The 15,404-nt window shown below is 43.0% G+C and overlaps 1 protein-coding gene across 8 annotated transcripts in view; it reads left to right on the forward strand.

Moving 5' to 3' along the window:
* Nucleotides 1-15,404, forward strand: part of LOC139387915 (retinoic acid receptor RXR-alpha-A-like) — a 140,726-nt gene that overhangs the window by 91,869 nt on the left and 33,453 nt on the right. For all 8 annotated transcript variants that reach the window (XM_071134285.1, XM_071134286.1, XM_071134278.1 and 5 more), the window contains 2 exons: nucleotides 10,103-10,259; nucleotides 12,890-13,069. In XM_071134285.1, coding sequence (XP_070990386.1) covers nucleotides 10,103-10,259; nucleotides 12,890-13,069 — 337 coding nt within the window. The remainder of the gene's footprint in view (nucleotides 1-10,102; nucleotides 10,260-12,889; nucleotides 13,070-15,404) is intronic.

The following is a 15,404-nucleotide window of genomic DNA, read 5'->3' on the forward strand; positions in this document are numbered from 1 at the left end:
GTACACACTCATACACTACACTATGTACACACTCATACACCACACTATGTACACACTCATACACTACACTATGTACACACTCATACACCACACTATGTACACACTCATACACTACACTATGTACACACTCATACACTACACTATGTACACACTCATACACTACACTATGTACACACTCATACACTACACTATGTACACACTCATACACTACACTATGTACACACTTATACACTACACTATGCACACACTCATACACTACACTATGTACACACTCATACACCACACTATGTACACACTCATACACTACACTATGTACACACTCATACACCACACTATGTACATACTCATACACCACACTATGTACACACTCATACACCACACTATGTACACACTCATACACTACACTATGTACACACTCATACACTACACTATGTACACACTCATACACTACACTATGTACACACTCCTACACTACACTATGTACACACTCCTACACCACACTATGTACACACTCATACACCACACTATGTACACACTCATACACTACACTATGTACACACTCATACACTACACTATGTACACACTCATACACCACACTATGTACACACTCATACACCACACTATGTACACACTCATACACTACACTATGTACACACTCATACACCACACTATGTACACACTCATACACTACACTATGTACACACTCATACACTACACTATGTACACACTCATACACTACACTATGTACACACTCATACACTACACTATGTACACACTCATACACTACACTATGTACACACTCATACACCACACTATGTACACACTCATACACTACACTATGTACACACTCATACACTACACTATGTACACACTCATGCACTACACTATGTACACACTCATGTACACACTCATAGACTACACTATGTACGCACTCCGCTACAGTGAAAATAAACCATTTACACAAACAGCATGACTCCTAACTCCTAGAATGCTGAAGACCACCTTCAAAAAGACAGTATACCATGGGTATGACAAAACATGTGTTTTTACTGTTCTAATTACGTTGGTAAGCAGTTTATAATAGCAATAAGGCCTGAGGGGGTGTGGTATATGGCCAACATACCACGGCTAAGGGCTGTTCTTAGGTACAACGCAACGCAGCGGATATTGGCCATATACCACACCTCCTCGGGCCTTATTGCTATTATAAACTGCTTACCAACATAATTAGAACAGTAAAAACACATGTTTTGTCATACCCATGGTATACTGTCTTTTTGAAGGTGGTCTTCAGCATTCTAGGAGTTAGGAGTCATGCTGTTTGTGTAAATGGTTTATTTTCACTGTAGCGGAGTGCGTACATAGTGTATTTCATTGTGGCATTGAAACCACTGAAATAAATCTCCCAATCCCACTATAACTAGAGGTGTTGTTACAGAGAGAGCAAACTGTCAACTCCTGATTTTTTTTAAATTATTTATTTTCTCCCTGTGCATAGAGAGAGAGAGAGTGAGATAGTAAGGGGAATGTTGAAAAGTTCAGACAATACCCTGTGTTTGAATCAGAACCTATACAGTCTGGTTTACTGTGAGGAGACATAGATACGGTCCAGTGCAGCTGTGCTGGCACACAGAGGAGAGGAGAATGAAAGGAGAGGAGAAAGAGAGGAGAGGAGAGGAGAGGAGAGGAGAGGAGAGGAGAGGAGAGGGAAAGAGAGCACACTCAGCCAGTTCAGTCAGCATCAGAAAGGAGACAGAATGAACAGAGAGAGAAAGAGAGAGAGAGAGAGAGAGAGAGAGAGAGAGAGATCAGTTCCATGTGTAGAATGTAAGTTCCATGTGTAGAATGTAACAGTCTGGAACACACTTACACCTCAGCTGTGCTCAAGGTACTAATCAAATGTCCCTTACCACCCATTGCATAACATGGGCCATAACATCAGAGCATTTACTGGGCCAGCAGTAAAGCCACACCTTCCGCTCAATCAGACACCTGCTACCTGCAGGGTCTACAGTCAATCACGGACTATAAAAGGAAAACCAGCCCTGTCGCAGACCAGGATGTCTTGCTCCCAGACAGACTAAACAACTTCTTTGCTCACTTTGAGGACACTACAGTGCCACTGACACGGCCCGCTACCAAAACCTGCGGGCTCTCCTTCACTGCAGCCGACGTGAGCAAAACATTTAAACGTGTCAACCCTCGCAAGGCTGCAGGCCCAGACAGCATCCCCAGCCGCGTCCTCAGAGCATGCGTAGACCAGCTGACTGGTGTGTTTGCGGACATATTCAATCAATCCTTATCCCAGTCTGCTGTTCCCACATGCGTCAAGAGGACCACCATTGTTCCTGTTCTCAAGAAAGCTAAGGTAACTGAGCTAAATAACAACCGCCCCGTAGAAATCACTTCCGTCATCATGAAGTGCTTTCAGAGACTAGTCAAGGACCATATCACCTCCACCCTACGTGACACCCTAGACCCACTCCAATTTGCTTACCGCACCAACAGGTGCACAGACGACACAATCACAATCACACTGCCCTAAACCATCTGGACAAGAGGAATGCCTATGTGAGAATGCTGTTCATCGACTACAGCTCAGCATTTAACACCATAGTACCCTCCAAACTCGTCATCAAGCTCGAGATCCTGGGTCTCGACCCCGCCCTGTGCAACTGGGTCCTGGACTTCCTGACGGGCCGCCCCCAGGTGGTAAGGGTAGGTAACAACATCTCCACCCCGCTGATCCTCAACACTGGGGCCCCACAAGGGTGCGTTCTCAGCCCTCTCCTGTACTCTGTTCACCCACGACTGCATGGCCATGCACGCCTCCAACTCAATTATCAAGTTTGCAGACGACACTACAGTGGTAGGCTTGATTGCCAACAATGACGAGACGACATACAGGGAGGAGGTGAGGGCCCTCAGAGTGTGGTGTCAGGAAAATAACCTCACACTCAACGTCAACAAAACAAAGGAGATGATCGTGTACTTCAGGAAACAGCAGAGGGAGCACCCCCCTATCCACATCGAAGGGACAGTAGTAGAGAGGGTAGTAAGTTTTAAGTTGCTCTGCGGACACATCACGGACAAACTGAAATGGTCCACCCACACAGACAGCGTGGTGAAGAAGGCGCAGTAGCGCCTCTTCCACCTCAGGAGGCTGAAGAAATTCGGCTTGTCACCAAAAACACTCACAAACTTTTACAGATGCACAATCGAGAGTATCCTGTCGGTCTGTATCACCGCCTGGTACGGCAACTGCTCCGCCCACAACCGTAAGGCTCTCCAGAGGGTAGTGAGGTCTGCACAATGCATCACTGGGGGCAAACTACCTGCCCTCTAGGACACCTACACCACCCGATGTCACAGGAAGGCCAAAACGATCATCAAGGACAACAACCACCCGAGCCACTGCCTGTTCACCACGCTATCATCCAGAAGGCGAGGTCAATACAGGTGCATCAAAGCAGGGACCGAGAGACTGAAAAACAGCTTCTATCTCAAGGCCATCAGACTGTTAAACAGCCATCACTAACATTGAGTGGCTGCTGCCATCATACTGACTCAACTCCAGCCACTTTAATAATGGAAAAATGCATGTAATAAATGTATCACTAGCCAATTTAAACAATGCCACTTTTAAATGTTTACATACCCTACAGTACTCATCTCATATGTATATACTGTACTCTATACCATCTACTGCATCTTGACAATGCCGTTCTATACCATCACTCATTCATATATTTTTTATGTAAATATTCTTATTCATTTCTTTACACTTGTGTGTATAAGGTAGTTGTTGTGAAATTGTTAGGTTAGATTACTCGTTGGTGTGACTAGGGTGGGTAGTCTAGTTTTTTATTTTCTATGTTGGCCTGGTATGGTTCCCAATCAGAGGCAGCTGTCTATCGTTGTCTCTGATTGGGGATCATATTTAGGCAACCTGTTGTTTGTGGGATCTTGATTTTGTATTGTTGCTTTTTAGCCCTGCAAAGCTGTACGTTTTGTTTGTTACTCTTTCTTGTTTTGTGCCGGTTATCATAAATAAAAGATGATTAACCTCCGACCATCCTTCCAAAAACAATTGCTACAGTTGGATATTGCTGCATTGTCTGAACTAGAAGCACAAGCATTTCGCTACACTCGCATTAACATCTGCTAACCATGTGTGTGTGACAAATACAATTTGATTTGATTTGACCTTCCACTAAATCAGACACCTGCTACCTTCCACTAAATCAGACACCTGCTACCTTCCACTAAATCACACACCTGCTACCTTCCACTAAATCACACACCTGCTCTGGCCACAATTAGAGTTCCCAATGCTACAGTAACACACCTCCCATTCTCTCTCTCACTCTCTCTCTCTTTCTCGCTGTTCATTCTGTCTCCTTTCTGATTCTGACTGGACTGGCTGAGTGTGCTTTCTCATTCTCCTCTCTCTCTTTCTCTTTCTCCTCTCTCTCTTTCTCTTCTCCTCTCCTTCTCCTCTCCTCTCTTTCTCCTCTCCTCTCCTCCCTTTTCCTCTCCTCTCCTTTCCACTCTTCCTCCTATCCTCTCTTTCTCTTCTCTGTGTGCCAGCACAGCTGCTCTGGACCATATCTACAGTGCCTTTGGAAAGTATTCAGACCCCTTGACTTTTTCCACATTTTGTTAGGTTACAGCCTTATTCTAAAATTGATTAAATCGTTTTTTCCCCTCATCAATCTGCACACAATACCCCATAATGACAAAGCAAAAACCGGATTGTAGAATGTTTTGCAAATGTATTAAAAAATAGAAAGAAACTGAAATATCACATTTACATAAGTATTCAGACCCTTTACTCAGTACTTGGTTGAAGTACCTTTGGCAGCGATTACAGACTCGAGTCTTCTTTGGTATGACGCTACAAGCTTGGCACACCTGTATTTAGGGAGTTTCTCCCATTCTTCTCTGCAGATCTCACGGTAAGCATTTCACGATAAGGTCTTCTTCGCCTGTTGTATTCAGGCCATGTGACAAATACAATTTGATTTGATGATCGTCCAGGGATTTTCCCCAGTCATGGTAGACTCCACATACACATCTTGCCTGGTTGTGTGTGGCGGTGGTGGTGGTAGTGGGGAGGGGGTTGTATTCTATTTTCAGACCCAGGACTGAGCCCCTTCAATCCCCCCACCATCCATGTACTGCTCTGGGAAAGAGAGAAGCACTGGAGAGAGAGACCCCCAGCCCACCCCGGCATGGAGAGCAGTGTAACTGTTGAAGTTTAAGTGATAAACAACAATACAGATAAAAACAAATAAATAAAAAACGGTGTGCAGGTGTGTTTGGGTGGGTGCGTGTGTGTGGTTGGGTGTGTGCGTGTGTGTGTGGGTGGGTGGGTGTGTTTATAAACCAAAGATGTGCTCACAGTTGCATGTTCCTTGAGAAAATACAGCACTCAGTCTGTCATCAATTACAATTTTTTGACAGTCTATATGAATGCCCTGAAAGTCTATATGAGTGCACTGACAGTCTGTATGAATGCCCTGACAGTCTATATGAATGCACTGACAGTCTATATGAATGCACTGACAGTCTGTATGAATGCACTGACAGTGCACTGACAGTCTATATGAGTGCACTGACAGTCTGTATGAATGCACTGACAGTCTATATGAATGCACTGACAGTCTATATGAATGCCCTGACAGTCTATATGAATGCCCTGACAGTCTATATGAGTGCACTGACAGTCTATATGAATGCACTGACAGTCTATATGAATGCACTGACAGTCTATATGAATGCCCTGACAGTCTATATGAGTGCACTGACAGTCTATATGAATGCCCTGACTGTCTATATGAATGCACTGACAGTCTATATGAATGCCCTGCCAGTTTATATGAATGCCCTGACAGTCTATATGAATGCCCTGACAGTCTATATGAATGCCCTGACAGTCTATATGAATGCCCGACAGTCTATATGAATGCACTGACAGTCTATATGAGTGCACTGACAGTCTATATGAATGCACTGACAGTCTATATGAATGCACTGACAGTCTATATGAATGCCCTGACAGTCTATATGAGTGCACTGACAGTCTATATGAATGCCCTGACTGTCTATATGAATGCCCTGACAGTCTATATGAGTGCACTGACAGTCTATATGAATGCACTGACAGTCTATATGAATGCACTGACAGTCTATATGAATGCCCTGACAGTCTATATGAATGTGCACTGACAGTCTATATGAATGCCCTGACTGTCTATATGAATGCACTGACAGTCTATATGAATGCCCTGACTGTCTATATGAATGCACTGACAGTCTATATGAATGCACTGACAGTCTATATGAATGCACTGACAGTCTATATGAATGCCCTGCCAGTTTATATGAATGCCCTGACAGTCTATATGAATGCCCTGACAGTCTATATGAATGCCCTGACAGTCTATATGGATGCACTGACAGTCTGTATGAATGCACTGACAGTCTATATGAATGCACTGACAGTCTATATGAATGCACTGACAGTCTATATGAATGCCCTGCCAGTTTATATGAATGCCCTGACAGTCTATATGAATGCCCTGACAGTCTATATGAATGCCCTGACAGTCTATATGAATGCCTGACAGTCTATATGAATGCACTGACAGTCTATATGAGTGCCCTGACAGTCTATATGAATGCCCTGACAGTCTATATGAATGCACTGACAGTCTGTATGAATGCACTGACAGTCTGTATGAATGCACTGACAGTCTATATGAATGCCCGGACAGTCTATATGAATGCACTGACAGTCTATATGAATGCCCTGACAGTCTATATGAATGCACTGACAGTCTATATGAATGCCCTGACAGTCTAAATGAATGCACTGACAGTCTATATGAATGCACTGACAGTCTATATGAATGCACTGACAGTCTGTATGAATGCCCTGACAGTCTATACGAATGCCCTGACAGTCTATGTGAATGCACTGACAGTCTATATGAATGCACTGACAGTCTATATGAATGCACTGACAGTCTGTATGAATGCACTGACAGTCTTTATACATTTTATTGAACCTTTATTTTATCAGGGAGTCATACTGAGACCAAGGTCTCTTTTACACACATCAATATAAATACCAAATGCAAGCAGGAAGAAAGAAAAACACTGTCATAAAAAAACACATTCACCAGTAATAAGGTTCCCAATCAACTTTCTGAATTACACTAGAGACACCAGAACATCACATTTTAGAACGTTTTGAAGATTGTTCCACAAATAAGGTGCAAGAAAACAAAAAGCTGATTTACCTAACTCAGTAGAGCCCAAAGGAGTTTCTAGAGTTAACCATCCCTGAGACCAGGTGTGGTAACTCGTATGTCTAAAGGTTAGTAATGATGTTTGATAAAGTGGGACTTTTTGTAAAAGGACTTTATAAATTAAAACATAGCAATGTATCAACCTATGTGACATCGAAGAGGACCAACCAACTTTCTGGTAGAGAATCCAGTAATGATTACTAAAATTGTTGCCTGTCATAAAGCGCAGTGCTCTTTGATAAACTGCATCTGACAGCTTTAATGAAGTGGCAGCTGCGTTCATATAGATGTCACCATAGTCTTGGACATATAGGAACTTAAACTGAATCTGCTTTTTACTATTTAGCAAGAGGCAGGACATAGGCATGTACATTCTTTGTACAAACAAGTCGATATTTTTTATGTTAACAGTAAAAAAAAACAGGACCCAGAATCAACCCCTGTGGGACACCTTTCGTAATATCAAGGAAACCTGATTTAACACCATCAGTAGATATACATGGAGTTCTATCTATGTAAATGAAGTAGTGTATATCTGAATTATGGCACTACACATGACGTCTTCAATGTAATCTATTGTCTTTGTAACATAAGCTCAGTAATACACATCATATCAATTTCTATAGCCTTGAGTTTCAGTCGCAATATGACAATGATTCAATTAGATCCGATTTTCTGCCAAGAAGGAAGTCAGTCCAATCAGATTGCATGTATGTGTGTAGATGTGTGCACATGTATGTGAACATGTGTGAAAGCATGTACAGTGTAAGTGTACAGTATGTATGACGAGGCTTTGGTAGTTTGCTGCTGCTCATTTGACCCTTGATGTGGGGGTGTCCTGTGTGTACAGCACAGCTAAATCAAGTGGGTGTGTGCGGCCTGTCAGCGTACCACTGTACATCTGTGTGTGCCCTGTGGCCATGTCAGAAAGAAAGGGGATATGTTTGTCTTTGTATATAGTTCATGTGGAAACATAGACAGTATACTAATTAGTCCTTGACAGCGCTTTGGAAACTCACCTGAAGAAGGGTTCGAAAGGCTAGCATGAACTCCAGCGTTGTGTTATTTTCATAATTATATCTTGAATACAACATGTTTCTTTCATCTTCTTCTCTCGCACTCTACAAACACTGTCTGTGCTTCTATGCCACAAGCTATTTAGTGTGATTAGCATTGGCTCTGTAAGACATGTGTCTTTACAATGTGCAGTAACTCAATTAAGACATCTGCTAGCTAGCTAGGACATGTGAACCCACAGTATCCCCTGTACCCCAGTCTAGCAAGCAGTCTAGCAAGTCTCCCCCTGTCTGACATACACGTCAACACCAGGATAGGTGTAGATTGTGAAAGGATGGCATTGTTGTTGTTAAAGAAATACATCACTTGTGAATACTACAGTAATATGACCACTGTCATACTGTTTATATACTATTTGTTATTGGCTGTAGAATCTATAGAGTTCTTAAATGTTTCCATGAAAAAAAACCTGCACATTCAGTCCCTTTCATTTCCAGTTTTTCCAAAGTGAATTATTTGTACTTTTTGCTTCTATTTTGGTCATTTTGACATCATGGTTTTTAGAGCATGCTGACACAGACATGGCTCGGTTTTTTCCATAGCTGTACAAATGGTTGGCTAGCTAGCTAGTTCTGCCTATATCAATGAATTATTGTTGAGTGGTAATTGAGCTTCTTAGTAACTCCACTATAACAGCACAGCATAGTTGATTAGTGTCTCTTAGTTCTCCATGTGAAGCTACACAGTTGGAGAGGGGGTTTTCACATAAACATTATTGAAGCTCAGTTTCACAGCAGAGCTGAGTGCACCGTAGGGATGGGTTTTTGAACTTCTAATTCCGTACTTTTATTTCCATTAGTGATCTTTCACTTCACTTGCTACACATGGAGATATTTGCCCATTTGATTGGCCAACAAAAGCAACAAACTATTATCTTTGGTGAAGGCTATCTGTCTTTTTGGGGGTTCACACCACATATAAACTACATTCAAAAGTTTAATGTTTTATTAAATTAAGAATTTCAAATGTCATGGTATATCCTTGCATGTAACAATGTCACATGGATATTTTAATTGAATTTAGAAAAAATATTTTCATTGTTAGAAATAGACATATTTTTTTCCGTAAAAAGTGAATACTCACACATGATCAACAACTAACGTACGTTTGGATATTGTAATATTGAAATAACCGTGTCCCTCCCTAATGCACTGGAGGAGAACCTTTCAAGTTCTTACTTAGAACACTCTCTTGCTAAAACAAACACTGGCCCTTTATTCTGCTGTACTGCTAAATGTTGCATTGAAGTTATGCTAGCGCTGAGCATGTGGAGGCTAGGGGGGTTGTTGAGAGCATGAATTAAAGAACTCCTCCGGTTAAGTGGTGCAGGATCTAGCAGTGACAGGTTTTAGATATGAAACAGGCAAGGGAGTAGAGGGAGAAAGCCTGCTAGGCTGCTACTGGAACTACAGCCAAACTGTAGTTAGCTTAAACCTCCCAATCAGCTCAGCTGCATGGATACCAACTCAGCCATTCTGTTTTCTGTGTGCTGAGGTCTACTCTCCCTAGTCTATGCTTAATCTTGCTGTAATCATTATCATGCTGAAAACAGAGCTGCCCCTGGATGATGATGTAAAGTATCCACACAGCATCACATTGCCATTTCAGCTGTATAATCTGATGAAGTGTGTGGATGACATTCTGAGTGTCAGTGTCAGAGTGGCGTTGTGACCTGTCTGTTCCTGTGTTTGTGTGTGTTGATGTTCCAGCTGAACTCCCAGATGAACTCGGTCAGCAGCTCGGAGGACATCAAACCCCCGCTGGGTCTCAACGGGGTGATGAAGGTGCCCGCCCAGCCCTCGCCGGGGTGCATGCCTCTCTCCCTCACCAAACACATCTGTGCCATCTGCGGAGACCGATCCTCAGGTACAGTAGGTGCCCTAAGGTTACAGTCATACATGCACCCAAACACACACACACACACCACTGACACGTCTGTGTCATCTGTGGCTACTGCAATACCACCATGGTCATCACAATTTCACGTGAGTCCACACACACACACACACACACACACACACACACACACACACACACACACACACACACACACACACACACAGTCACACTCACACTGAAAGCCTGACTCATATACGCCGTAGATACTTAACACACCTCATACTTTCTCTTAGCTGGGTTAACGAGGAATGAAAGCGGCTGTGGTGTCTGCAGCACAGGGAGAGGAAGTGTTTTACTCTACTGCACTTTGCCTCGTATCAGACAGGATGTGGAGGAGATGGTTAACATTTGACAGAATATCAGACAGGATGTGGAGGAGATGGTTAATATTTGACAGAATATCAGACAGGATGTGGAGGAGATGGTTAATATTTGACAGGATGTGGAGGAGATGGTTAATATCATACAGAATATCAGACAGGATGTGGAGGAGATGGTTAATATGTGATAGAATATCAGACAGGATGTGAAGGAGATGGTTAATATCAGACAGGATGTGGAGGAGATGGTTAATATCATACAGAATATCAGACAGGATGTGGAGGAGATGGTTAATATCAGACAGGATGTGGAGGAGATGGTTAAAATCATACAGAATATCAGACAGGATGTGGAGGAGAAGGTTAATATCAGACAGAATATCAGACAGGATGTGGAGGAAATGGTTAATATCATACAGAATATCAGACAGGATGTGGAGGAGATGGTTAGTATCAGACAGGATGTGGAGGAGACAGAATATCAGACATGATGTGGAGGAGATGGTTAATATCAGACATGATGTGGAGGAGATGGTTAATATCAGACAGGATGTGGAGGAGACAGAATATCAGACATGATGTGGAGGAGATGGTTAATATCAGACAGGATGTGGAGGAGATGGTTAATATCATACAGAATATCAGACAGGATGTGGAGGAGATGGTTAATATCAGACAGGATGTGGAGGAGATGGTTAATATCATACAGAATATCAGACAGGATGTGGAGGAGATGGTTAATATCAGACAGAATATCAGACAGGATGTGGAGGAGATGGTTAATATCATACAGAATATCAGACAGGATGTGGAGGAGATGGTTAATATCAGACAGAATATCAGACAGGATGTGGAGGAGAAGGTTAATATCAGACAGAATATCAGACAGGATGTGGAGGAGATGGTTAATATCATACAGAATATCAGACAGGATGTGGAGGAGATGGTTAATATCAGACAGAATATCAGACAGGCTGTGGAGGAGATGGTTAATATCAGACAGAATATCAGACAGGATGTGGAGGAGAAGGTTAATATCAGACAGAATATCAGACAGGATGTGGAGGAGATGGTTAATATCAGACAGAATATCAGACAGGATGTGGAGGAGAAGGTTAATATCAGACAGAATATCAGACAGGATGTGGAGGAGAAGGTTAATATCAGACAGAATATCAGACAGGATGTGGAGGAGATGGTTAATATCAGACAGAATATTAGACAGGATGTGGAGGAGAAGGTTAATATCAGACAAAATATCAGACAGGATGTGGAGGAGAAGGTTAATATGAGACAGAATATCAGACAGGATGTGGAGGAGATGGTTAATATCAGACATAATATCAGACAGGATGTGGAGGAGAAGGTTAATATCAGACAGAATATCAGACAGGATGTGGAGGAGATGGTTAATATCAGACAGAATATCATACAGGATGTGGAGGAGAAGGTTAATATCAGACAGAATATCAGACAGGATGTGGAGGAGAAGGTTAATATCAGACAGAATATCAGACAGGATGTGGAGGAGATGGTTAATATCAGACAGAATATTAGACAGGATGTGGAGGAGAAGGTTAATATCAGACAGAATATCAGACAGGATGTGGAGGAGATGGTTAATATCAGACAGAATATCATACAGGATGTGGAGGAGAAGGTTAATATCAGACAGAATATCAGACAGGATGTGGAGGAGAAGGTTAATATGAGACAGAATATCAGACAGGATGTGGAGGAGATGGTTAATATCAGACAGAATATTAGACAGGATGTGGAGGAGAAGGTTAATATCAGACAGAATATCAGACAGGATGTGGAGGAGAAGGTTAATATGAGACAGAATATCAGACAGGATGTGGAGGAGAAGGTTAATATGAGACAGAATATCAGACAGGATGTGGAGGAGATGGTTAATATCAGACAGAATATCAGACAGGATGTGGAGGAGATGGTTAATATCAGACAGAATATCAGACAGGATGTGGAGGAGATTGTTAATATCAGACAGATATCAGACAGACGCTTAGAGGTTAGTGATCTTCACAAACGCTGTTCATCAGGACAGCACAATGTCATAACATAGTAACATACATTATGCTTATAGTCACCATTTTCACCCCTCTGTTATTGTCCAAACAGTATGTAATCAATATCATTTTTCCTTTATTATCCCCAATAAGAAACTGAGGATAAGTGTGTGGGAAATGTGTCTTAAATGTCTAATAGCCACTCTCTATGTACTTGTTGAAGTTAAAACGACGTGTCTGTCCCCAGGTAAACATTATGGAGTGTACAGCTGTGAGGGCTGTAAAGGCTTCTTCAAGAGGACAGTGCGGAAGGACCTGACCTATACCTGCCGCGACAACAAGGACTGTCTGATCGACAAGCGCCAGCGCAACCGCTGCCAGTACTGTCGCTACCAGAAGTGTCTGGCCTGTGGAATGAAGAGAGAAGGTACAGCACATGCCGTTGAGGATAAAGGCCTATTTACCCTCTCTCTCTGCCTGTCTGTACTATCTCTCCCTCTCTCTCTGCCTGTCTGTACAATATCTCCCTCTCTCTCTGCTTGTCTGTACAATCTCTCCCTCTCTCTCTGCCTGTCTGTACAATCTCTCCCTCTCTCTCTGCCTGTCTGTACAATCTCTCCCTCTCTCTCTGCCTGTCTGTACTATCTCTCCCTCTCTCTCTGTCTGTCTGTACAATCTCTCCCTCTCTCTCTGTCTGTCTGTACTATCTCTCCCTCTCTCTGTCTGTCTGTACTATCTCTCCCTCTCTCTCTGTCTGTACAATCTCTCCCTCTCTCTCTCTGCCTGTCTGTACTATCTCTCCCTCTCTCTCTGCCTGTCTGTACTATCTCTCCCTCTCTCTCTGCCTGTCTGTACTATCTCTCCCTCTCTCTCTGCCTGTCTGTACTATCTCTCCCTCTCTCTCTGCCTGTCTGTACTATCTCTCCCTCTCTCTCTGTCTGTCTTTCTATCTCTCCCTCTCTCTCTCTGCCTGTCTGTACAATCTCTCCCCCTCTCTCTGCCTGTCTGTACAATCTCTCCCTCTCTCTCTGCCTGTCTGTACAATCTCTCCCTCTCTCTCTGCCTGTCTGTACAATCTCTCCCTCTCTCTCTGCCTGTCTGTACAATCTCCCCCTCTCTCTCTGCCTGTCTGTACTATCTCTCCCTCTCTCTCTGCCTGTCTGTACTATCTCTCCCTCTCTCTCTGCCTGTCTGTACTATCTCTCCCTCTCTCTCTGCCTGTCTGTACTATCTCTCCCTCTCTCTCTGTCTGTCTTTCTATCTCTCCCTCTCTCTCTCTGCCTGTCTGTACAATCTCTCCCCCTCTATCTGCCTGTCTGTACAATCTCTCCCTCTCTCTCTGCCTGTCTGTACAATCTATCCCTCTCTCTCTGCCTGTCTGTACAATCTCTCCCTCTCTCTCTGCCTGTCTGTACAATCTCCCCCTCTCTCTCTGCCTGTCTGTACTCTCTCTCTCTGCCTGTCTGTACTCTCTCTCTCTCTCTCTCTCTCTCCCTCTCCCTCTCTCTGTCTGTATTTATATCTATCTCTCTGTCTATCTTTCTATTTCTCTCTCTCTGTCTACCTTTCTCTATCTCTCTCTCTATCCCTCTCTCTCACACACACACGTGCGCACGCACGCATACACACACAGAATCACTTCAACCTTCCCTCTGTCAGGAATCATTCAGCTCCTCATGTAGAGAACTTGAAGTGTGTTGAGATCACTTGTGTGATAATGAGAGCTCAACTCATCTGCCTCTTCATTACTATTGAATGAGGAGCAGTAATTGCAGAGGACTCACATTGTGCATGTAGAATTACTGACTTCCTCAGAGGCGTTCAAGATTGAAATAAGCAGCTAATGGAATATGGAAGTCTTTATTACAGGTGATTCATATCAGGGCTCTTTCATTGACAAGACTAGCTTGAGAATGTTTCAGTGATTGGTAGCCTTCATAGGCAGACCTATTCATGATGAATACTTTCTGATTTCACTTGAAGAGCAATGATTTACCACAAGAGAGGGAGAGCAGGTAGGAGAAGGAAGGGAGGAGAGTGAGAACGAGAGAGAAAATGGAAGAGGTTGTTTTAGCACTTCATAAGAGAGGAGGAAATTAGCACTCTTAGCACACTTGTTCACACTTCCTGTAGGAAGCAGAGAGTGGATGACACACTAGCTCTCTCCATCAGAACCGCATCATCACTCTCTAAGGTGAACTATTGATCTGGAATACTGTTTTAACTCCTAAGTTCAGTCATGAAATATTATGGCTTTAGAGACAGAATGTGGTATTCCAGTTATTAAGGTGCATAATCTGAAGCACACAGTCCCCTTCCATATCAGAAATCACTTTATGTTATTCTAGGATCAGCTTTCCCTGTTCTGAATATGAACCACTGCACCAGGCAAAAACAATACAAAACTGATCTTAGACCAACATGCAGATGTTCAGCCCACCCTTAACCAATGAGTGTCAGACGCAGAACAAAACCAAAGCAAAGGAAAAGAGAAAACAAGAGAGTCTATGATAAGTAGATAAGAGCTTTTCTTTCTCGGACTAATTTGTCTTGACCTCAGCATGCACCCCTCATCCCTCCCTCCCTACCCCCATTCACTCTTATTTATATCATCATAGGGCTCAACCTCCGTTCAAGGATATTATCATTTACTGCCTTTCACCTCACTCTGCTAGCCTAAGCCCCCCTGTACCCTGAGGCAGGGGGAGAACAAGGCAGCGGTAGTCCAAAAGGCTGAGCGAATCCGCAGAAAAACAGGATTA

The sequence above is a fragment of the Oncorhynchus clarkii genome, chromosome 29, assembly GCF_045791955.1.
Source record: "Oncorhynchus clarkii lewisi isolate Uvic-CL-2024 chromosome 29, UVic_Ocla_1.0, whole genome shotgun sequence".
Taxonomy (NCBI): Eukaryota; Metazoa; Chordata; class Actinopteri; order Salmoniformes; family Salmonidae; genus Oncorhynchus; species Oncorhynchus clarkii.